Raw genomic sequence first — 26,949 nt, 5'->3', positions numbered from 1 at the left:
TCTGCAGAAATTACAGCACTATTCATATTTTGGACCTCTTGTTTCCATCAGAAATCACATTCAGTATCTGATACAACACACACTTAGCTTCTACAATATATTCTTTCTTCCTAAGATATATTTATTTTAAAAAGGTACATTAAACTAATAAGCAGATACAATTATCAGATTTTACAATGCCCTGGTGTAGTTACAGCTCACAWCATCATCTATTTACTTATGAGTGTCAAACTAACCATTCAGGCTTAAATCTCCCACTCCTGGTATCTGTCTTGGTATAATTTTTGACCAAAGTATTTCCTCCAAGAATAAGTCTAAAGAAAGATAAGAAGGGAGAAATGTTTTATTTTTTACATGCTTCAAATATTCTGATATATACATATATATACATACATATATATACATACATACATACAAATATATATATATATGTATATAAACTCCCCAAATGTAAGCACCTGTCTCCTTTTAATGACTGAATTGAAGTCAGTAAAGAAAGTATTTTTTGTCAAGAATGTATCTTTCGTGCTTTGTATGGAAATCTATCTAAACATAGCCAAGCCCCAAGCTTTTGAAAAAATACCGATAAACGTACTTTGCATATGTTCAGTAAAACCTTGTTAAATTTTGCAGCTAAACTACTGAAACAATCTGTTGACAGGAAGTCCATCTCAAATCTGAGACTAAAAGAAAGAGAGGTTTTCCAGTAGTAATTGGCATGTGCTCATGAGGTCCGCTGTAGGGGCAGGCTCTGGAAATAAAAACAAGACACCTGCCTCTTCTGTTTTCAGGCTTCAGAGGAGTCTGGATAAKCAAGTCTGCTGACAAAGGCACTGAGAAGAAAGTGAAATTAGAGGCAGAGAGGACAGGGAACTTAAGCAGGAGGAGGAGGGACTGGAAGTGGAAGAAATGGAAGAAGAGATGGGAATAGTACACAACAAGCACTAAGAGTGAAAAGTGTAACTAAGCAAGAAAACGCAAGGGGAGAGCTTCAGCTAGAAAGCAAGCAAGCAGAGATGGGTTGTATTTGGAGTGGCAGAAACAGCTGTGGTGAGCAAAGCCTATTAAAACCATGGCAAAGCATTTCCATTTCCCTGCTGTTCGAGTAGAGGTTGAATTCCTCCTGCTGGTTGGTCCATTGGCTCAGCTGCAACATCCTGATGAGTCATGCAAATACAGATATATCACATGATGGAATTCAGGTTTTGAAGGCTTTTCGTTTTGTTTTAAAACTGGAATATATATATTATACAGTATAATATATATATTATACAGTAAGTCAAAGGACATTAAAAGAATGCTAAACTTAGAAGGCATGAGAACTGAGATTTTGCATGCAATTACTATTAATTTGGCTGTTTGTGCCTATGAGGTCCATTCTCAACATATGATTGCATTTTTTTGTTCCATATGACCTATGACTCATTCAGTCTGCAGAACAGACTACTCTGGGGATGAATCTGGAATGTTTAGTGAGAAGACTTATTTATATAATCTCTGTCTCATTTACTGCAGAAGCCAGCAGATAGGCACTGGATGTATAGAATGAAGAACAGGAAGGATGGTCTCAGGTTTCTGGGAGTGGGGTTTCTTTTGGGGGGGGGGCAGAGAAGGAGGGGAGAGAGAGAATCATGTATGGCACAATCAATCCAATCCTTTTTCGGCTCAAGTAAAACTGAACGTTTTCCATTTTGGGCGTCTGACCAAAAACCTCTGAATCCGATTTGCAGAGGAGATGTTAACTCATAATTACAGTTTTGGTCGGTGTCAATTTTGCTTTGGCTATTGTCAAATAATTAATATGATATTAAACATCTTTAAAACGCCAATTCCAGTCACTCAACACTAGGCACTAAAATTATTGAATACTTCTTCTAAATCTCATCACTTGCAYGCCACTGCATGTGCAATGCGTTGCCTTCAAAGGTGTTATTTCTGGATAAACACACCGTACACTTGGCTGACGCACTAGCAAAGCAGACACAAAGCACTACCACCTCCCCYGCCTCCCTCAATTTCACTTTTTTATTTTTATTCACACTGCTTTAATTATTTCTGGGATTTGCACTGTTCTGTAGGCAGTTGGCTCTTAATGTTTCCTGTGAGAAGGCCTTGCTGAGCTGTTCTGGTCACCACAGAGCGCTAGCTTCCCACTTCCAGCCCTTCAAGGGCTGGGGGGGAGGCTTTGGGCTGCCATCCTTGAATGCAACTCTTCCTTGGTTAGGCAAGGAAACTCTTCTTTGCTAGTGGCAATCTTACAGTTATATTTCTTAACTTTCAGCATGTTTTGACCACCTGCAGTTCACACGTTCCAAGACCTGCTTAAAAACAGCAGAAATCAAAGCTAAAAACTCTAGCAACAGTGCTGCTAGCAGATCACGGTCTCCTGCAGTACTCCTAGCTGCATTTTGGCAGCTTCTCCTGTACTTCGTACTTCCTCCATTCCGATAGAGGCCTGGGAGGGTACCAGTTGGTACCTGTGCTATGAGACCCTGTATTAGTGTAATTCACATTATTTTCTTGCTATCTGGCTTGCAAACACACCTTTGGCTTGTTCACTGTTATCAGCAATACTAGACTAATCTACTAAAAATGCCAGGAAACTGACATTACTCCTTACATGTATATATTTGGTGACATGCGACAGAAGGTGTTTTCTATACCTCTAATTAATGGGAAGAGTTACTAAATGTCCATAAAAGCTTAATTAAAAGAAGCTACGCCTAAGTTAATTCAAGGGATTTCCCTTGAACAAAGTTGCCAGACATCTGCAGCTTCCTCTGCTTCTAAAACCTGGATGCAATTAAACTAACACATGAATAAAAAGTGAATTTCTTGTTTAAATTATAGCCATATTGAATAATAATGTACCGGGATTTCAGATAGACTTTTGTCAATATGAATTGACAAAAAGACAGACAAGCTGGAATATTTCAAAATACCTCCCACAACACTTGTTTTGTATATTGATAAATGAACAACTACTCACATTCACAGTACGCTACTAAACGTATCTACAGWTATGTCTGGTATGCAACAATCTGACTTTAGATAGCTGAAAATTCTGGACTTGCAATTTTCTTTTCATTGTTTAGTTTCCTCTATAAAACTTAACATAGACATTATTTTTCAATAATAACAAGGCTTTCAATCTAAATCATTCTGCAGTCATGTTTTACTGCAGAAAAAAAAATTGATTTAATTCAACAAGCATCAGAACGAAGTTTCAAAATCACTACCACTGTACTAACACTGCTACTCAGAACTGATGAAGTGATCAGATGCTGTGATCTCTTGCTCTTGCTCTCTTCTGTGACATATGAATTCTTTAAGAATAAAAAAGGTAACTCCTCAGATGTTTCCAATGACTAAATCAAACCTACCACACATAGTTAGCCAAGAAGTTAGGAAAAAAGTATTTGGGCCATTTGACTTGCATTTTGGTTTTGATTCTCTCAGATTTCTAATGTTTTTACATCACATTTTTCCTAGACAAAAATGAGGGTCTGAMTCTTCAGCTATTCATAGACACAAATTCAGCCTCATCCAGCCTCAACTAGCATGCAAACTTTTCAAACTTCACCATGGAGCTAATTTAACAGGCTCAGAACTTCATAATAAAACTCACCGAAAAAAAGATACAGCTCAATGCTTACTGCAGTAACACAAAATACTCAAGTGCTGGTGATAATTATACCTTTTGAATGAGTAAAACCAGGAAAATATATATTGTGAAGTTGATAATGCCTCTGTGAAATTCAGCTATCAGAGTGATTAAGCCAAAACACAAATGCATCAATTGCTTTTTGAGATGAGCTCTGTATTGATCATCCATTATCTGCCAACTAGTTGAAGACAATATAGCAATTTTGAAAACGACTTCCTCTGTGCCATCAGTACTSGTAAAGATTTTCCTAAAAGCAAAAAGCGTAAAGTGTACCCCCTTCCTCTTTCCAGAGCAGCAAAACTGGTCCACACGGGTGCTGGCATTGCAACAGCATGGAGTGACCAAGGCTGCAGGGAGGCTTTCAAAGATCTCTCTGTTGCAGTGTTATGCACTAGTACAAACTTCATGTGCAAACAAGGTATTTTCCAAGCTTGCCAAGGATTTCAGTCRTGGTTCTATGAATGAAGTGCTCCATTATACACAATATATATCACTAGGATACRATAGTTTTGGTGGACTTTGTGAGGCATTGGGAAAAAATACAATTTCTAATCATCARGTTTTTGGAGACTCATTTTCATGTTCAGAATAAATTTGTCTTTCAGAAAACATCATAGCTTAGCATAGATATATACACATTACTTACAGGAACGAGAAATCCTCCTTCTTTGCTAGTTCAAAGTAGTACATTACACTACATGAAAACTCAAGGTAACTGAAGACGAAGCATTACATTTTCAAAACAATTGTCTTTTCTTGCTTTAATCCAGGTCAATACATCTTAATCTCAACAGCCTTTTAATTTCAAATACTAAATTCTAAAATGTTCTCTAGAGATAATGATAAAGCTCTCTGAAAAAGATTATTACTTCTTACGCATCCAAATTATACCACGCGTAGAACAGTAAATGCTACACGGCTTATAAACATTTAGAGCAAAAAATCTGTAATTTAACATAGATGGCTGTAGAGCAGAGAAAGAGTTCTCAAACTACCTGAAATTCTTTCACCAAAAATAAAACAAATTCTGTATGTTGAATTCAAAACTTTCAGTACTATACGTCAGTGAAGTATTTTCAGACATGGAATATTAACTAGAGGTCTGACTTTTGCATCACATCCTAGAATACTATAGCCAACTTAAAATCTGAGAAGAAGCCAGAAAGGAGCAGTCTGAGGAAACACTAGAAGAGCTAAATGCACATAAATTGGTATAAACACCATGAAGGGACAAGAGAATTTGTTAAGATTCCTAAACAGTTTTCTAATCAGTGCTCTCAGCCATTGAAGCCACAGGTGCATAAAGCCGTAAGTGTAGAGGTGTTAAGGAAAAACTGTGGTCCAAAAGCTTCAAAGATCTCTCTGTTACTCCTCTGCATATATGAAACAACTGATGAAATTATGTAGAACATTTAAAAAGCAGTATGTCTGCTGGTGTCCAGTAAATTAAGTCTGTATTAGCGACAATGCATTCTTAATTGATATTTATGAAATTCTGCTGCAAAAATCAGTCATAGAAATCTCAGTACAACCCAAAGTAATGTAAACTTGCATAAGCTTTCAATAAGCTTCCTATATACCTACAGAAGGTCAGACTAGTAAATGCACATAAAACCTTACAGTGTTTGGAGGGAAAATTGCTCCCATAAAGTGAAGGTTAAATTTCCTCAGGAAGAGATATGTCATTATAACCTGACTTTGCCATTTATGCCAAACACCTACTCCATAGAAATATCAAAAAGAGTTCCAATAAACTACACAGTAGCTCTCTGGGAATAAGAAGGGGCTTTTTGAGTAAAAAAGGTTCTCTTAAAATGGGTAGGCAGAGATTTGTCTTTATCTCAGTATCTGASCATCCCAGCTACATAAAGAACAGTGTTCTTGCAGCATCCCATAYTGCTTGTGAATAGACCTGTGTGGAAACTGCATTTTTCCATTCCATATAAAATCAAACATTTCCACTTACACCTTTGTTATAAAGTGAAACATTGGAAATGAAATATTTCCTACATAATGGAAAAATTCAAAAATTCTTGGGCAGAATGCCAGTAAGCTGGTGAAACAGCTCAGTACACCAGACACCCAGGGAGCCTGCCAGTGTGGCCTATGTACCTATGTGGTTAGGCAACAGACAAGCACATCAGTATTTAATCCATTCCTGCAGAACATTTCAATGCTATTTGATAGGATTCTCTATCCAAAAATCCTTCCACTGGAAACATTTTAACTCACACCAGTTAAAATTATCATCATCACTAACACTCTTTAGGTAATGCTATATATCAATCTATCACATCATGGTAGAGCTGAGGAGTGGCCCTTGGCCTCTCACATTCCACCTCAGCTTTTCAGCCAGAAGACCACTCTCCATATCAAAAATTATCTTTCAAATCTTTACCTTCTCTGCTTAGGCGTCATTCTGATGCTCTCTGCACACAAGAGTAAAGATCCAAGCAGAGCCCTTTTATTCACAAACACGAGTTGGATTTTCCATAGCTGCACTATTAGAATAATGTTAATATGTATATCTGAGAGTTTTTTGATCCTAATTAGATACTTSTCCAAAATACGAGTGACTTCCTGCTAAGTAGCAATTACACAAAATACTGGGAAGAGAAGCATAATCTGAGTGGAGACATGATGCTAATCCATATGAACTAACAAGCAAGCTAATAATTGTGAATGGAACTGGATTAGCCTTGCAAAATTTTATTCATAAACATTTTGCTGAGTTCCCAACAATTAGTCTTTCATGTTTCAGCTTGGCTTTTGCAAACACTTAAAAAAAACCAAAGGTATAAACTTGATCAAAAATATATGCCAATTTGTAACAAAAGGCAATTCAGGTTTGAATTTCATTTTGTGTTGCTCTTAATGGTGAAACTGAAATAAGAATTCCTCTTCATCTCTTTTCACACTACCGCTGTGCTGTACCTGAATCACCTAAATGGTCTCCATTTTATTTTTCAGGTTAAYGAGAGTATGTAAGTGGTCATGGCCATACAATTCCACCCTCAATTGTATTGGTGCAGTTTAGAAGGTAGGGAACTGCAGAACAGGGGGTGTAATAAGCTGCCAGGGTAAATAGGGCCTTCTGGCCTGCATTCACCACCAAAGACTGCATATTAAGAGTTAATGTCTTCACTAATATGCCATAATTAAAACTACATTTGAAAAAAATTAAACTAGATAAAACTGATTTTAAAGAGGGACACTCCGCATTACCAAATTTACACTGCAAATCAAGTTGACTGAAGTGTCCAGAATTCTGCAATTTTGCCTGTGAGCATTCCACTAGCAACCCTCAGCCAGAAGTTAATTTATAAAAGTATTCACGCACACATTCAGACACTCATGAAGAGCTAGCAAAGTGGCAGCACTTGGGAGTAGGAATAAAAAGTGTTCAGTAAATGCTTTCATTTGAGTTGTTCCCTTTATTCCAGTGACAAAMAATGCAAAGAAGTTTGCATTCAAACTCTACTTCACTCACAAGCCTATATAATTTTCTTTGCTTCAGTGCAGGGGGATAAGGAGAGGGAAGTAGTAAAGACTTACTCATTGCTCCATTATTTTGGAGGAATACAGACTAAAATTTAGTGAATATTACTGTACTATGAATAGTGTATGCAGTCAGTGCTGCTTAGTACAAAAGGACAGACATTTACTGCTTGTCTCCTGCTTAAAARGGTGACAAATATCTGTATATTCTGAGGATAGCATAGACAAAGCCTATATGCAAGGCACTGAAGAGAAGAAGCCACTTGTACAATAAGAAAATCAGTTTAATGCAAAAATATCTGAACAAACACAAGCGCTTCCAAAGTTCTTTAATCAAAGTCTGCAAGTTTAACTTCTATGAATCAGGCTGTCAGTCATGTAAAATGCGTTCAGYTATTAATGGAAAGAAAGAAAAAAAGAAAGTACAACAATGAGGAAATGACCTAATGGATCAAGGGAAATTGACTTAATTTGTTATTAACTAACTGCTCTTAGTTATTAACAAACTGCCCTTAGGAGAAACAATAAAGGGAGTGGTCAAACACCAGGATAACAGTTAACAGAATCTTTCCTCTTGATAAGTAAGATTTTTTTAGGGGAGTATATTTCAGAAAAAAATAAGGGAAGGGGGGAGAAAGGGGAAGCGGAAGGGGAAGCGGAAGGGGAAGCGGAAGGGGAAGCGGAAGGGGAAGCGGAAGGGGAAGCGGAAGGGGATATTTTTCTCTGCATACTGGAAAGGTCTTTGGTGAGTGTTATTGTAGCTAAAAAATAAATTAAAGCCCACACGCAAAAGTGTTTGATCAGGAAGAACAAGCAAAGCAAAATACTATCGGCTTTGTTTTGCACTCATCCTGGCCTTTATGCCTGTTCTTAGAAACACTTTTTTTTTTAATATATTAAATTACCACATTTTAGGGAGAAAATAACCCTGAACAGTGATTACAACTTCTCCTTGGCTAACAGGAATTTTATTAAAGAACGTGAACATATAGAGTTCTATGCCTAGGAGGAGCTACTTCAGTTTTCCCTTCTTATTAAATATTTCACATAATATTAATGATTATTTCTTTTTAACTGCATTGATACATGCAATCATAGCAAAGATGCAGCACTAGAATGCTCACCTATTTTTTCTCCTCTGTTTTTTCTCCCCTTCTTCTGTCTCACTCCTGTACTCATACTGCCAGCAAAAAAATTGACAATGGCCAGATCACTCACTACACCAACTTGCATGTCCTGCCACTGTCTAATTYGCAAGTTCACAACCCTCTTCTCTCCATCCCACTTGTCATTTTCACCAAGTTTCATCTATAAATTTTTCTTTTCAATCATCTAAGCCAGCTGGAATTCTTTCTTCCCTTCATCTGCTTTCTCACTTCCTCACCTCTCAACTTTTGCTCTCTGAAAATAATTTTTTTTTTTGGAAAACATTGTTGTTACATTTCTTAGTCAGATGGTACACTGTTCAACATTTTGCACTGATGTGAGAACAAACAAAATAAAGGTAGGGATGAACAGGAAGAAAGTAATACATGAAAAAGAAACGAGGATCCCAAACAAAAGTGAAACACATTGGGAAAAGACTCTTTTGACAGTATTTCAAAGCAATGCACCAACTGGAATGTTGGGTATACTCATAAAGAAAGATTTATTAGGAAAAACAGAGAGCTTGGGTGTTGCCCACTGAGATGTTTGTGTATCACCAGAACACCAATGACCAAATTCAGCACAGACAACATTCTAAATTAATGCCCAAGCATTAAGTCCATTTCCCATTTCCTTCTAAAAACAGAAACTGTTTTTCAAAGCAGCAATTTGTAATAGAGGCTCAAAGCAACTCTTTCATGCTTTTCATTTCAGAAGAATGCACTAAACCTTCCTTGACATTAAGCCTTTTCAATCAACTGTTCCAGACTCAATCCATGGACTTTATTCATAAATAAAACAAATGTGATCACCGCTACACTAAGAGGCAAAAAGATGCTCACCTGACTTGGTTAGGTCATATTTTTGTTATCCTGATCATATATTCCACTGTGCAGGCCTCCACTATATGAAGCAGGATCTCCAACAGACAGATTAAGAATCACATATACGTCCAGAAACGTATGGCCTGATATGTCAACGTACTGAAACCGCTCTAGAATACCCTGCTCATAATATCCAAATAGGATATTCTTGAAGTCTGCAATATTAAGTTAAATTAGTAGTCCAAATAGGACACATTACGAGAAGTAGAAAATACTGAAATAACATAGGCAAAACCTTAAAATTTTGGTATGATGGAAACTGCTTGAGGGGAGAAGTATTAAAACCTCACTAGTCTCCTACATACAGTGGGAAACTGCTCCAGAGCACAGAGCTACATGCAGCCAGACATTTCTGAATTAAGTAATAACAGAGTAGTTTTAGTTAAAAAATAAAATATTACAGATTTTCACTCAAATAAGCTAGGACACTAAAATCAGAGCATTTAACTTGGATGCTGATAAAAGCAACGTCTGTCACAGAACGCATCATGGAAAGATACTGTCGTGATCTCAACTACTGGATACTGGTTCTAAATGCTATACTGGTTCTAAATGCTATTCAGAGCACTGAACCTCATACCCAGAAGGACAGCTTTACCTTATGAGACTGAGAAGCAGGAAGCTTTCATAATACAGTCTATAACTCAGTTTGTCCGTGACTCAGTTTTTCTCTTCATTAAATCATAATTATACATGTTGGTATGTATAGTCATTGTTGAGAATCCTTAAATGCCTGGCATTAGTTAACTATAATATTATGCATCTACTTTCAACATTCTCCCAGACACTTGAAATAAATTCAAAAAATATATTCCTAAAATTAATAAAAGAAATGATTCACTTCTAGTGCTGGACAATATGAACATCTAGCACCCTAGGGAGAGCAATAGCTGTCCTAAAAATTAAATATAGAAAGATCAGGCTTACATTTGTGTTGCAGAGTTTATATTGCTTGTAGGCGCCAATGCACACAATAGCTGCAGCTCTTTGAGGCTGAGGCTGGACCACCTGGCGTGACGCAGACCCATGATGGTTTGAGTCGCTACTATGAAACAAACTTTGAGATACAGGAAACGAAGTTGACTGATAAACTGAGGGTCCTATGACTTGATGTCCAGCCTGAGGTCCACTTTCTTCTTGATAAAGATTCCCATGTTGAACTGAAGGATTAGTTGCCTGGCTGTAAATGTTCCCGAGACTCGGGTTCTGATGAAATACATGGTTCCTTGATGACTGTCGCTGCCTCCGAAGTTTCTGAGGATGCTGACCAGTATTCGTTTGCAAAGGTAGAATATACGGCACTTTTCCATAGCCATACTTTCCTGGGCCAATAGGATTTCTGTTTCTGCTTCTAAAGACAGAAGGACAAAACAGTTACCGAACTCATAAGCAAAGAAGAAGTTAGATAAGTATACGACTTTTTGTCCAAGTTATTCACTGCAGAGAAAAGAGAAAGAGGTATCCAGAAATTTCAAACTATATATATATATATATATATATTTAAAAAATGTACTTTTGATTTGTGTATTGGGAATCTCAGATGATGTCAACCAGCTGCACTAAAATCTGGGCCCTCTTTGGCTAAGTTGGTGTTTATTAGCAAAGGCAAAGTGTTAGTTATAGAATAAAGTAACAAGGTTGTTCTGTTTTGTTTTGTTAATGCCCAGGACTCTCCTTTAAAATGGAAATATTGGAGAGTCAAGGTGTATTCCTAAAATTTATAACCATGTTTCTAAGAAGCTTAAGGTAGATAACACCAAGGAATGGAATCTCTTCTGGAGATCTGGGTGAAGACAGAAGAAAAACTGAAGTCAGTACGCACAAAGATCACTAAACAACATTTTGTATCCTAGCTTCCTGTGCTTCTGCTTCATTTGCTAATTAAAGAAATAAAATAAAAATTAAAAAAAGGGGGGGGCAAAGAAAGGAAGAAGGAAATCAAAATACTACTAAAAGATTCCTGGAAAAGATAACAAACACAGAAAAATATTTCTATTATGGTACATAGTTTATTTTCACTCCTCCTTTGACTGGCAGAATTATCTAGKTTTTTTTGTTTGTTTTTTATATGAGGTATACATTAGAGATACATTCAATTAATAAATCAGGAGCCCCAGTTTAGATTGTTGGGTTGTAAGCCCACCTTTCACTGCATTCTACTACAACATTGTACAAGAGCCTGACAATCAGCACTAATCACGTAAGTTTCAGGGGTGCTTTCCTGTACACAGATCTCTTTTTCCTTACTCAAGACTCCACATTTTGGGCTATGTGACCCTTGTCAAACCATGTCCCAGAAGTACAGGAAGTCACAGGGTGAGGAAAAGCTGAGGACACCAGAGCTGTATTCCTGAAGAGCGTATCTCCCAGGAGATACCTCCATCTGCAGTACACCACCATCCTTGCTGTCCTGCTCAAAGGAACATTACACCAAGTGCAGCTTCGGAGAACAGGATTGCCCACTTGTCAGCACCGAGGATCCAGAAGGGGAAACGGTGATCGGGATACTGTGCTGCAAAGGCAAGAGGCGAGCACAGGGCTGGGAGAATGACGCAGGAAGATGTTCACTGCTAACAGATAGTGACAAACACTAGATAGTGTCACAGATAGTGACCCACAACTTGCAGACAGAGTGGCACAGTGATGTCGCCCCACCTCCCGACACAGCTTTGAACCAGCAGGGAGCACTCTTACRCAGCAGATACCCCCTAGAGGATGTTTGAAGCCACCTACGTCCCCACAGCAACAGAAGGGACTTAGCCCAGAAACTCAGTTCCAACTTACGAGTGGAAAATCACAAAATGAACAAAAGCACATTCAGGCCGTATCATTCAAGTAGGTTAATCTTGGTATTTTATCTGTAAGCAATGTGTCCATTTACATTTGTTTTCCTTGTCATCCTGTACAGCTGAACATCACATCAGACCTAGATTTCTAACGCTGCAATCTAAAGAAATTGAGCTGGCAGAGAAAATTCTCCCCATTCAAAGCAATATGAATGTGCAAACACAACTGTTCTTGGGTAACCTCTGCAGCTCAGGAAGGGAGACACCCTTGAAAGGAGGTCATTTTACTCCTGTCCATAAAATGTATTTTTAATATATATAAAACACATTTGAATTGCAGTAAAAACCACAGGTTATAAACTGACAYGCTTATTTTCGAGAAACCAAAATGTTACAGATGTCAGAAAGCCACCAGACCAAAGGTGTTTCTTTGGATTTGTTTTTTCTTGCATTTATTTTCTTCTTATGTGGAAACCTTGGAAGTCATTTACTTAACATTTTAGCTTTACAGACATGCTGGGCTTTTAATCAATCTTCTTGGCTCAAGGATGTATGAACTGAGAGTACAGATTCACCCMGACAGGTAAGTCGCTAGCACTCTTGAGCTGTTTATACCAGTTAACGTGCGCCCTGACAGTGAGGGTCATTGCTGAGCCATGGGTTTAGTAGTTACAAGACATACAACAGTTTTGTGCATTAAGGTAGGATAAAAATCCCTCCCTKTAAGTGGACAGGAAAGGAAGGGGGCTGAATTTATGGACTGGAACTTGATTTAAATGAGCACAGTTTGGGGTTTCTTTTTAATTCCTTTTTTTTTCTTTTTTTTGTTAACAGAAAAAGCTATTAATTCCATCCACAACACTGCCATTTCTCATTTTTAGCACAACTCTTCACTTCTGTGTAAAAACAAACCTAAAAAGAAGAAATAATCCATCTTTMTTGAGATTTCTAATTATATTTTACACTCTAGAAACACCTTGGTAACTTAGTTCACATGAAGCATTTATATTTTGGAGCAATTCAGTTTATCTGGAAAATAGATACTCTCTGTTCTCACTTGCCCCACGCTCTAACGATTCTGACAGATAGCTAATTTCTTCTCAAGTTGATCACAGTAAATTTGAGGTGTCTAAGATACGAACAAACTTTGGCAACAATTCCTGGCAACTAGAAAATGCAATATTTCATTGTGTGGACCACAGGCTGCATGGGGTGATATTTCAAAATAGGTCATGGCACTCTCCATACCAGCGCCCTTGCAGGGGTGGATGGAGGGTGGCAGGTCAACTGAAATTAGGGTGCGGAGTCTATGATCTATAGTCAAGTCCTTGCATTTGGCATCAACATGAGCAGAAAGCTGTGAAAAACAGAGCAATATACCATCTGCAGACCATCTGGAGCAATGCCTCTGTCTCAGCCCTCTCAACACTAAATTCTTTGCAGCAAATAAACACTAGAATCTTGTACAAACAGCAAGATAGAGCATCTGATCCTCCTGGAGGAACTGCTGCCTGGCAAACCAGAAGAGGTCAAGCAAGAAGTCAAATATTGGACTGATGTTTGACCATCAATTTCTAGTTCAAGGTCATGAGTGGGAATTGAAAAGAATTGAAGTGCATGCAAGAAATGCTGATACAAACTAGGACTCCTCAGTCTGGAAAAAGATGATGAAATGAGCATATGACGATCTTAAATATAGCATGCATAGTATCTGAAAGATGGAGCCATAGCTGAAAGCCAAAAATGTTCAGAAGCTACTAGAATCCCACCAAATTCTTTGAAAAAAAATAGAAGAACTCTGATTCTGAGGGAAGTCAATTTTTTTTTCTTGTAAAATGGTTGATGGCTGGAACAAATACAACAGTTCATAAGAAGAAATAACAACATTTTCCCTGTTAATTCCTGTCTCATCTTGGCTTTTCCTACACTTTAATTTGGAAACACTGCTGAAGTCCCAACTTATGAAGAAACAAGGCATCATTTTTGGTAGCCAAAGCTGCTAGTATCCCTATGATGAGGTGATTATGGTAGCATCAAGGCTCAACAGTGAGTCCTCTCCTTTGCCCTCCCCTTTGTCCTCAAGTATCCCATAGCAGCTAGGGCCAAAATAACCCAAGACTTTGCTGTGTAGCACTGAATACAAGTTTCAATTTGCTCAGGTTGTACAGTAATTATGATCTGGAATTTCATTGGAACGCCCTTCCTATGAAATGGAAGATTAACGTCTTCAAGCTGGGAACACCACATTTCTTTCAACATATAAACGGCCAGAAACAAAGAGTGACATACAACCTCTAATTATTAACATCTTTATCAGTTTCCAGGCACTCATTTAAACCAATAGTGTCTGGAGTGAAACTACTCAGCACACGGTTTGTTTTGCCTCAAAGTGCCTTTTACTTGCATTTGGCAACATCCTTAGAAATTAGGAATGTAGTTTGTTGCAATGTAATTAAGAAACCTGTAAAAATAGCTTGGTAGTAATTAGCTTTTACATTTCTTGGGGAGCCTCAGGCAGAACTGATGATGTCATGCAGTGAGGAGGGAGGGACTGTTACGCAGATCTATACAAGAGGAGAAAACAGTGGAGAGAAGGGAAGCAGGAGAAAGAAAAGGGGGAGAAAAATCAAAAGACTTTCATTAACTTAATAATTAGAGTTTAACTAACCTTGACAACACTATTTGTTTAATGAAATTACTTGCAGGAGATGGAAGCAGGCCAAGCCCTGATGGCTTGTGAGGAATTTTGAGTTGCCAGCAGGACTTGTTCTTACCTACCATTCTCGTGACCTGCATTCCTCACTCCTCACCACAGCAAGGTTTAAAAACTCCTCCCTTTCGGTTTACTCTGAAGAATCCTGCATTGTACTTTTTGTTAGGCTAAAGATAAGGGCCATTATACACACCATCATGACTCAGGTCAAAGTTGGGATGCATTCTCATTTAATAAAACAAGCTAAGGAGGAAAAAAGAATCAGCAAGTGACAATATCCCCTGAGCCTTGCTCCTAGTTAGCCAAATATAAATTAGATTGAGGTTTCACAGTAGTTAACTAAACATGTTCAGGTATGTTGCAAACCAGGACTCATCCATCTTAATGCAGCAACGGTAAGAAGAGCATCTGAGCAGGATGTGTTGCTACAAGAGTAAGGTTGACTCTATGAACCATAGTAAACAGTTCTCAGACAAACTCTAGAAATTCAGTTTGAGCAAGATCTGAGTTGAGGTCACAGTTTTGATGAAGTTTTTCCTGAAAGGTGCTAGATTCTGTCTTTACATATCTGTGGTCCCTCCAACATTAATGGGAAAATTACATAAGTCTAGGGGCAGAATGCAGCCCAATATTCCTCCCAGCACAAGAGTTCCCAAAATAGCTGTATTCATTCATGTAAGATTATAATATTTCCAAAATCTGCAACATGCTGCACTATGCTGACATATCTAGAATACGAATGCATCAGTATAAACTCTTCACACAACCTCTATGAAAACAAGAGTAGTAATTTTAGATTGCTTCTGTTAAACACCATCATATATGGATTTATTTAGGTATTAAAACCATAAGCTGGAACACAAGCATGAGAATGACTGCAGGGTTGAATTCCAGTAGATAAGTCAATCACTGGCATTAAAATATGAGCATTATCATCTCAGAATTTAAGTATTTAACATACCAATATTTTGCTGCTCATTTAACTATGCAATAAAGAGTTAAAAAAAAAACAGGTAACAGGAAAAAGAAACCTGGTACAGTCATTTCATAACCTTCTTGAAAAGGGAAGATACTTTAACTGCTGAACTAGGATCATCCTTTCCACAGGATTACTCAGTGTTTCTCAGTTGCATCAATTCAATGCTCCTTTGCACTGCTTGGACCCTTCAGGATATTAAGCTATCCATTACCATCTAGATTAGTCTCCTCAAAAGCACTGTCCTTTTCAGCTGAAACGAATTAATATGACTATTCCACTAATACAACAATTTTCATCACCTGTTAATAAATGTTCTTAGATAGAAATCTAATACATTTGTCAAGCATATTTCCTTCTCAGGGTCCAGACCTGGTCCTTAGATGAGCACAGGCAGCTTCACTCTCTCATGCTCTACAGTTTAGGACACTGATTTAGGACTGGCACATCCTTCATCTCCTTCACTCAGGAAAGAGTTACTTCATCTGTATCAGCCAAAGTCAGGTAAAGAAAGCACATGCTCCCACAGGTTGCTCATATACTATGCCTATCAGCTACTTTTACATAGGGCTTTTGGTAGTATAATTTTATGTCAGTCAGACTTCTACTACTTCTGATATAGTCATGCTAATAAAACTGTTTAATGTAGGCCAGGCCTTATATTAATTCCATCTAATAAAAAGATAACAGTCAGTAATTTCCTACATTATTTTGCATGGACAAAGGCCCGGAGCACTTCTTCTGGAATTAGAAGCAGCAGAAAGGAAGAAAAAGCATCCGACTCCCAACAGTAAGCGAATCTCACCAGCTTCATCACCTGTTAGGCTCCCTGGCTAAACTGCTGGTATATTATAAGCATCATTTCTTACCTCGCTATGCATAGTACCAAATAAGTGCTCAATAATAAAGAGTTGCTTAGATCTTCACCGGATTAAAGAGGAGAAACAGGGCAAAAGAAGAGAAAAAGAAGTATTTAGCGCTGCTTGTAGACAGTTAGGATCAAGACTGTGCGTAATACGGACAACCAAGTGGATAACACAGTACCATCAGGAACAGAGTTACCATCTGAAGGCAAATTACTGCTTAACAGAAAATACATGTTGAAAGGCAAGTAGCAGCCTTAAGCGTTTCATGTCAGGCCACAGCCRACAGACATCTCTGCTCTACTGTGTTTATCTCAAGTAGAGGCATAACAGCTGTTTATGTAGATGTAGCAATCTCCTTTTTGGGGCATAATTCCCACAGACACACCCCTCCCCAACTGTTCAGACAGATCTGGTTAGTGCTTTGATAACTGAAAAGATGGGCACCTTTAAACTTAAGCTAACCAAATATACTGTTGATTTCAAAAATACTTTTGCTCAGACAAGTATGAGAAATCAGTTGTCATGCTATTAGTGTAAGGATTGTAGCAAACACATTAATTATTAGCTAGTACGCTTGTTGATCTAACTATTAAGAATTTCTCTCTTACTCAGGATAAGTCAGCTGAGAATAGTGAGAATTGAGCCCTCAAAGTACATCTTGAGCGACGAACAGGTATTTCATTGTAGTAACTTTTTCTAATTTTAGCCTTGGGCATACGTATCCCTTGACAGGCAAATAAAAGTATTATCACGGCCTCAGAGTTTATGAGCTAAGAATAACACTTTGAACCTCAAGTGTTCTTGAGTTTCATTAAGAATGAAATACTTAACTGATGGGCTGGCTATTTACATTGCACAGAAATCCCCTTTGAACCTCCTTGAAGGATACACAGCATCTTTAAAACATGCAAGTAAGATTACAGATTTCCTGGGCCTCTGTGTGTTCTCTTAAGGGCTTGTTACAAAGCCCCTCTCCAACATACCTTCTTCATTTTTCACCCCTTTTTCGTCAGCTCCCTTCTCCTTACATTTTTCCCACAGTTCTCTTAACAGATGTTCCCTGGCTTACTTCCATCCGAAGCATAACTCATTTTCTTTCTTTTTCGTTGTCAGATAGAATAAAGAATGTACTTTACATTAGCTTTGCAGCATTTCACTCAACTTACCTCTCAGCATCATTATATTGCTTCTGTTGCAAGTGAAAAACCGTAAAGTTGAACAGTAGCAAAAACTGTTGATGACATTACAAAAGATTTGCTATACTGCCCTTACAACCTTTTCTTAGAATGAACCCAAAGAAATTGCCAGTTTCCTTCACTTTCAATTCCAGCCTTTCACCCTGCTTTTCAAAGAGTAATTAATGTTCTTGGAACTTCCATTTCCTAAAGTAACACCCTCGAGCAACTAGCTTCACTGGAGAAGAGGAGGAAAAAATTGCTCAAGAATCACAGACTTAGTGGTATTTTTCCAGATTTACTCAAATCCATTGACAGAAAATATTCCATAAACTGAGTAGATTATTTCCTTCACTGCACACCCAGCCAGAACAACTATTATAAAAGACAATGCAATCTCATCACAGAGTATTCAACCAGATTTAAAACAAACACCATGCACTTTCTCTTAATTTTGCTGAGATTTAGGTTGACTTTAGAGCTTTCAGCAAAACCTTCAGCTTTAACAGAAACTCTGTCCTGGAATTAACAGACAAGTCCTCCTGCTCAGATGCAGAACAGTCATCCTTGCATACAGCCACAACACTGGTTCAGACTTCCAACTTAATTTTTATCTAACACATATCCTAGCAAATTGATTCATGCAAGGTAACATTACCCCTCATCTCATGCAACTTGGTAGATCCTCATCCTCAGTAACAGAATTTACAGGATATATAATATTTCTAGTCAAACCCTAAAAAGACAATTGAGCTTGTAAACCAAAGCAGTTCAAACACAAAATCCAAATGACAAAGGTACCTTCAGAGTATAGTTCAATGTCCCAGCAACATCCCATTCAAAGTTGTAATTATTGATAATTTATCAAATATTGGAAGCCATTAGCACCATAAATCATCATTAACTGTACCAAGAATTTAACAGATTTTTGTCCTCTGGTATACAGAAACTCTGGTATTGAACCCTGCCAAGTAAGCTAGAGAAACATTAAAAGAAAAATTTAAACAGAATATGCTCACGTACATGAAGTGAGTAGAAAAATYAGAACTAAAGAGACTGGTGCTGGCAATAGCTATTAATATGTACAGTGATTACAGCATAGTAAAATGATTTCATTGGCACTGTTAATAATCTGTATACATAAGAAGTTACAAAGGCTTCTGCAAAACTGGACTGACCTCAAATCCCTCACTGACAGGATTAAAGCTTTCCACTGACAGCTGAATTCAGGGGCCAAACTGTTGTAGCCTAGAGCTACAATAAGCAGAAAATGTCTTACCATCCTTTGAAATCTGTAATTCTCTTAAGAGTCTCATCTAACTTGATATCAATATTACACACGTGGGTTAATATGCGGGAGAAAACTGAAATTACAGAAGGTAACAGGACATCAAACAGTATGATAAGCAGTAAAGAATTTATTAGAAGCTTGAAATCTGCTGTCAGACAAGAGGAGAAGATTGAGTAACAGAAATGGTTTTATTTGAGGTTATCATATATGTACTGAAGCCAGGAAAAAAAAGGTTTAAACCTTGCAGGACATTTGCTTTCAGAGGAACCTCTGAAGCAGTCTGTGGCAACACAGCCTGAGCAAACTGCATAGTGAAGAGGGAACAGCAGGGTACAGGTCCCAGCTGAAAATATTCTTCATGCAACAACTACTTGTCTTGCTGAGAATCATCCAAAGACTACGAGGCAGCTACTTAAATGCGAAAAAAAGAATATTAAGACAGTAAAAAAAAAAAAAAAGAAAAAAAGAATTAAAAACACAGTTCTAACATGTCACAGTTACAGTTCTTAAGTCTTTCATATCCCATGCAACATGTGCCTGGTAAGAGATGTTCTCACTTGTTTTCAGTTCAGGTCAAGGATGGAAACCTTTACTTTATATGTTCCGTTCCTAAGAACAAAAAACATTTGTTGTTAACTAGGTTATTATCAGGGTTATAACCTTCTCAAGAAATATAATGTCAGTGCTGCAAAAATTAAAGAGATTTTGGTGCTATGTCACGGAAACCAGAGAGATCCCTTGAGGTACTAAACTTTTTCAACAAATTGAGTATAACATGCCCATGATAAGGGCCTGATATTGCAGGCTTGACACTTAGGTCGGAAAAAACACACAAAAATTTAAGCACATTGGTTTCAACACAAAAAGCTAAGCTCAGTACTGTTAACGTGCAGATGGTCCATTGAAGTCACTGGAGTAAAGAGGAYGCATTACATAAAAGACATGTAAGACAGGAACGCTATGACTTGCTTCCCTACAGTTGCAAATCAGGCAACTGGACCAGTCCTGAGCTATTCATACATACATTTGCCTTCCCTTTTACCATGTCAGTTCTGTAAAATGTTCAAAATACAATTKTTCGCTCCTGTTTTTTGTAGATAGAGGTGAAGGGAAATACATTTTAATCACACCTTCTCATCCTGAAACCAACTTCACCTCAAATAATCACTATTTCCCTTTCCATACCATCTTCAAAAGCCCCTCATCAATTCTTACACATTACAATTACCATCTATTTGAAGACTGCTTTTTATTTCAACACTTTAAATCAGCTACTGCATAGATTCCATTCATCAAATTTTTATTGGTGAATTCTCATAAGACTATGATATTTTTACAATGATACAAACTGCTGTCTCATCCTATGAGGAACAATGTTGAGACAGGCTTACAGGTCTGTGCTTGAAGCCTTTGTTGACTTCAGGCCACAGGGACCTGTTGGTGAACTGTAACGCTGAACGCTTTATTCTGTAGCTGAAACTCTTTTTTTGATATAATTAATGCTTTAACATTTACATATAGGCCAGTGAAGTAAGACATTAAAAAATAAGTTTACAGGGAATAGAGTGTTCTGTTGCTATTAAAAAGACAGTGTCTTGGAAAATTAAGTAGAATTTTTATTCTTTGCTCTTCACCTGCCTTTTCCTTTCTTCAAAAAGCATCAAAATAAATTTAAAATATGCCATACTTTGTGAGCTCCTTCTTAAAGAAACCTACGTAGAAGCCCTCCAAGTTTCTACAAAGAATAGAGGTATAAGCTAATAAGCCAAATTCTGTTTACCTAAATCAATTACATGTATTCTACATTAATTAAATCTGTTTTTCCAGACAGGCATAGCAAGATTTAACCTAATATTTTAGATTTCATAGCAAACTATCTATTTAGCAGCATTATATTAGTGTAACTGACAACTTTAAAAGGACACTACCCATTTACATACCCAATATAATTAGAGTTGCCTTGATTTTCTTTCTAAAGAATCRAAAAGGACTTACTAGCTACTGACATCAGCATTGTTCCAACCCGTAAAATCTATATGCAAATAAGAAAAAATGAAAGGGAGACCAAGAAGTCTTAACGAAGACCAAATTTCAGCTTCAAATAGGAAAAAAAAGGGGTCCTAATTATATGTGCTTCTGTTAACAGGATAGGATATATTTCCTTAAAATATAATTTATTATTGTTATTACTCTTAAAATACTATCCTTAAAATATTTTCAGATACACACTTTTAATCCCTGGTACTACCTCCATAACTTGAAGCTATAACTGGCCTAAAACTGCCCTATTCAATCATTTGCTCTCTAGACCTCCTGCAATTCTCAAATTTTCCCACATTTTACCTGCTCTTAGGCACACWGTTAACAAGATTTATTTTAAAAAGACTGTCCACCACACATTTTTGGCCCCCTTTTCTTATGATCAAGTCACAAATAAACTGTCTTATCCTGGACATAACTGCTATCACATTTATATCTCATGGTATTTTAGCAAATTCTGACATAAGTAACAGTTTTAATGAGAAGGAACGTATTAGTGGTCCTGGGGAATATATTGCCAGCTACTCAAAAGGGAGAGCTCTTAACAGTCGGGTTGATTCACTCATCTTTTAAGGCAAACTCCACTACATATCACCTCTCATTACTGCACCGTAGTCCTGTGCAACTTTGCATTCCTTTCGCTCACCTTTCACCAGCTTTACATCAATCTGGAGAAAATCACTTAAACACGAACGGAAGAAGTGAGCCCTYTGACTCCACTTTTTGTTGTGAAAATACATGCTATTTGCTCACTGACCTAGAAGACAGCCTAAAGGTGTTGAGTAGTTATCTTTGTCAAATGTTTGGTCACAGGGAAGTCAAGCTACCCCTTCTGAGAATATATTACACCCTGGAAAGCAGAGTCATCATCATAARCTTTTTTGCAACATTATAGTATGTTATTCATACTCCATCAGCACATTTCATTGTGGTTAAATCAGCGCAGGCATTCATTTTACTGATTTTCATTATCAAGGTAACTAAAACAATGCAACTAAAGAATGTGGTTTACATTTCAGATATTGTAGTTACCAAAAGTTACTAAAGTTATGATTTGTGAATATTCACTAACACTTTCCTCTCCAAAAAAAAAAAAAAATCTGCAAATTTAATTAGGATTCAAATCTGTGTAAGAACAAAAGAAGTATTCAACAGCTTTACATCATGCATTATGTTTTAAAATCAAAAACTGTAAGTACATAATTGGCCTAAAAATTTCAACTGCCAGAGTTGAAACAGATAGAGTAATCAACTGTACTTGAGAAGTGTATCTTCCATAGAGAAACATTATTAAACCATAGGGCTGATTCTTTTGTCACTTCTGTATTATATGATGGGAAATTTTTTCTGATAAAATATAATTAAGAAGGTCACTAAATAAATGGTCATGTGGGAATAGGTGTCGATAGCTTGGGTTAATATGAGATAGATATGTATGGACGTATTTTCCATCCTTAGACATCATCGCTGACACCTCAATCCAGCACAGTTTAATACAGCTGGTGTAAGAATTTATTATATTGGCTTTTACTAATCTCACAGCAAGTGCTGTATCACCTCATTTATGTTATTTCTCTTCAAAACTGTGATAGCATTCCAGAATTTGAATCCAAACCAGCAGTCTCTCTTTTCCATGAGTAGAATAAAACCAAGAAATTTGTTGGAACTTTCTATCTCAGTTGTGAGACAGCAAGTTTTGCACCTTTTGCACCTTTGATTTTACCATGAAAGCATGTAGTTGGTAGTGAAACAACAAACATTCAATGCAAATAATCACGTAACTGTGTTGAGATGCTCTTCCTCTGGGCGTTGCAACTACGATGGGAGTAATGTTGTGTTTCTGCCCCTTACTGACAATATAATAATTCATTGGTAAAATGGTAGTAAAATGGACTATTCCACATTTGACTGAATGCTAAATATGTTCTCAACTTTCTCTCCCCTCTTCCAGACCTCCCACTTCAGAAAGGGTTGAAATGTTCAGCAATAAGATTTAAAAAGTTTCTAGGGTGGCTCACAATTGCCGTATCATGTTAGCTTTTTATTTTTAGTAATACCTTTCAACCTRTGTTCACAGTAACATAATAAAATTGATACTAATTGTCCAATAATAAGTGAGACTTGGAGCATATTATAGGGATTAATAAACCAGATGAGAGGTGGGACAGCACAAAGTCAACCCAAAGTAACAACAACCTCAGTTAGCTATTCATTTGCCCAGGAAATATCTCACATAGAGATCTCTATGGCTATTAGAACCTGTCTGGAATTTTCTTCAGAAGGAAAACAAACATMTTCCTCATACGGCTTCTAATTCCTCCCAAGTGCTACTAAAATTAATTCCTTGGTATTTTACTGCTGCTCTTAGATTTTTCTAGAAAATTTATCCCCAGAAAGGATCAAATCCTTCTTCTTCTGCCTTTCCCTTGCACACACACCCCTCATCCCCCACTAAGCTTTTACATCCCCTACTGCATTTGGGCTAGAATATATCCCATTTTCATTCCATTAGAGAAACGGTGAAAGCAGGGATGGCCAAGTACTTGGGCTGGGTTTCCATCCCAATTATGAAAAACAAACACCCATACCAATAAATATAAAGCCTGAGAACTTGAGAAAAATACTACCTTCATGAACTGGAGAGGTCAGCAATCACACATTTGTCCATCTCTGCAAACTGGAACTGACGAAAGAGGTCACAGAAATTACAACGGAGCATGCTGCTAGCAATGCTTACACTGGTTAGGGGAATACAATTGGATTGTCCCTTTAAAGGTTAAGTTTAGGTCTGCCAACCGAGTGACCTACATTTGCTGGTCAAAGCAACTGTAAAAGGAGGCAGAAGAAATACCTTCAGAAAGGAAGCAGTGTTTTGACATTCAGTAATATAGTCTTCCTTTCTATTACTCACAGGTCTAGAAATGTTCTGCTTCTGCAAGATGACCTATACAGGGTACAAAACAGCACAGCGACTTTCACGTCACTGCTGGCACCAGAATAAAGACCATAGAGCTATAGCAGTATGAGAAGCTGATGATTTTGGGATTATTTCCTCAGTGCAAATCTTTCCTCTCATTCCTCTTCCAAATACAAAAAAGAGCTTTAGGGAAGCCCTTTCCTTATTAACCTATTTCTTTAAACTTAAACCATTTTTATATAAGCCTGCTTTACTTATTTCATTATTCTGGTGACAAATGGAAATTGTTCTTTCCCCTTTTAAGAACCACATGTGCTTGTGTTTAATCCAGCCCAAAGCACACTTAGCACTTGCAGATGTGGACACAGAAGTTCTGCCTCCATTGAGAAAGCCCAGTTGTAGAGAAAGAGGTGGTGACAGTTGGAAGCATCTTAGCATCAGAGATAGCTGAAATAAAAAAAAWWAWTWAAAAAAAAAATTAACCCCAAAACCTCCAGCCACAACCTCCTCAAAGTCTAATCCAAGTATTTTTAATGCTGATTATCAGCACGCAGAATTCAAACTGCAGTGTGATGGCCCAAATGTGTGATTCTAAATGGGTGTGCCCCACATTGAAGCCGATCCTRCCTGGCGCCAAAGGCATTGTGTGCATGTAAAATTGTGGCTTTGCCTTCTCTATCACCAAAATAATTGGAAAAGGCAACATTTAACAAGTGCAAAAAACTACTCTATGAATGATGTGTCTTTGGGATTTGTTTTCTCCCTTAAACCATTTGCTATCCTTGTGCATGCCCTGATTACTTTTCCGTATGTACCTCTTTTTAAAGCTGCCTAAGTGCTTTGATACTTTTACATTATCTCCTCATACCTGTTTGTTCTTAGGGTATGCTACAGGCATTTTATCTGCCTGTAGCAGATAAAGCAAAAAACCAAGGCAATGTTAACGGAAACTCAGCTCTTCAAAGTTGGGAAGAGTTCCCTTCATTTCCAAGTGGATAAATTTGTTAAAAATAAAAAAATTAAAAAATCCAGAAAACAAGATTTTAAAATATTGATTACAATGTGTAAAGAGTATTTGTAGTAAAAACATCTTCTAAAATGTATGATGATATGATTGCAATCAAGATTGAAAAAGTTCTAGAGTGGCTTTGTTTTTTAATTGATTATGTTATTAATTTTTAGGACTGTATTTGCATTTAGGATGTAACTTCTTTAAARAAGGGCCTAATTCTCTTGCCAATGTTTACATGACTGTCAACATCTTGGACATTAGATCTTTTAAAGGGTAAGCGCTCAAAATATAATTAATTTTAAGCATTAATTGATGCTTTTTCATGTTTTAAAATTGTTAGGCTATGACTTTTTACTTGACAGAGCATCAGTTCTTCTCAGTGTTTGAAAAAGTACTAGTCTGAGTACTAGCCTTAGTCTGAGGAAGGGTGACACTCTGAAGCATGCTCTGTTCAGAGCTATCAGTGCCGTGCACGGTTGGCATAATACAGATGGTGCAGCTTTCTAACTTGTTTCCAATGTGTATTATAGGTTTTTTTAATCATTTTGTTTAAAAAGTTATGTCTGAAGAGTAGCAAAAGTGCTCTTTGGTTTTATCATGAAAAGTGTAATTCTCCCAAAGAATCTGACTCAAAACGCAGAACCCTGGGTGACCTTTCTTCAGAGACATTACAATGGTACTACTGAATTGAATTTTCAGTTATTTGCAAGGTTTTCAGCTTTCTCCTTTTCAGCACATTTTTACATTTTCAGTGGAAGAAAAATCACTTTCCAACTTGCTCTAGTAGTCTGGTACTTCCGTAGCACTTTAGCATGCACCCAAATTTACATCAGAATAAAAACATTTGCTCTTTTCCACCCCCAACTACTACTGATGTAGCACTCATAGCTACTCATCTGTACTGCCTTACTTCACTTTCTGAAATAAAGATTACACCAGAAATCTAGTAGTGCACAAGTAGTAATTTCAGGAATCAGAGAATAACAAATAAAAGGGATGGAATGGGGTAACCTTAACTCCTTATCATGCCCTGAAAGTTTTAGGAAATTATTAAAATCATTACATGATTGATGCAAGTCTCATTTTATTACTTGCATCTGTCTAACAATTTCTGTGAACGCTTTAAGCTGTGCTTGCAGATTGTAATACTTGGCTTTCACACAGGGCTATAGGTATTCTGCTATTCTGCATACAACATACAAACACAAGATCCAAGTCTGTTTCGCATGCGTATAATGTATCTTTACTCAATAGGCTATTACAGAGTTTGTTTTTTCTTTTTTTTTAAGATACAGCACAAGTATATTTTGAGATTTGCTTGGAAAAAAAAAAGAAAAAAAATGAACAGTTGGTATCTTTGCAAGTGTATGTCCTTCACAGCCTTTACATCGTCTTTCCAAATCAGTCATAGTTTTGTTTTGAAAATGACTAAACATGGGAAGCACTTCCCCACTTTTTGCTCTGAACAATGTTACACTCATCTCCCCTCCATTCCAATACACTGAGTAAAACTGCAATGAGCACAGCGATTTCTTTTTAACATTTTTGAAGCTGTAAAACAGTAACGGGACAGCGGAGCCACCTACAGCTGTAGAAGGTATGCAGAAATAATTATTGCTCCATGCTCATACCCTTAACATCTGCAATAACTCAAGTAATTCTTTCTCAGGTTACATACCAGAATAAAGCCCTGATATTCAAACTCGTATTTCTTCTCTCTTCAAAAAATCATAACTATTTTTTTGGTGAAAATTCTGAGTTAAGTCTTCTTCCTTTCACCTTCAACTTTTAAATAGTCTAACTACACTTGCAAAAGGGCTTTTTCCATTCTAATGTCAATAAACCTTTACCTTCTTAATTGCGTTAAGTTATGGAGTTCATATTTCCCAATTTTTCTGATTCCCTAGTCAGCTGCCTGGAAGCAGCCAGAAAACTTTTCCACTTGCTGCTAAAAGATACACATTTTGCTGCTTTGAAG

At 37.2% G+C, this 26,949-nt stretch overlaps 1 protein-coding gene across 1 annotated transcript in view; it reads right to left on the bottom strand.

The window, feature by feature from the left end:
- The window catches only part of THSD4 (thrombospondin type 1 domain containing 4), a 359,658-nt gene that overhangs the window by 307,297 nt on the left and 25,412 nt on the right, over positions 1-26,949 (bottom strand). Inside the window, exon 4 of the mRNA XM_085303323.1 lies at positions 10,123-10,546. Coding sequence (XP_085159449.1) covers positions 10,123-10,546 — 424 coding nt within the window. The remainder of the gene's footprint in view (positions 1-10,122; positions 10,547-26,949) is intronic.

The sequence above is a fragment of the Rhea americana genome, unplaced genomic scaffold (genome assembly GCF_003343005.1).
Source record: "Rhea americana isolate MKP2758 unplaced genomic scaffold, rheAme1 scaffold_2, whole genome shotgun sequence".
Classification (NCBI taxonomy): Eukaryota; Metazoa; Chordata; class Aves; order Rheiformes; family Rheidae; genus Rhea; species Rhea americana.
Note: the sequence above shows the minus strand (reverse complement) of the source record. Positions and strands in the feature narration are given on the sequence as shown.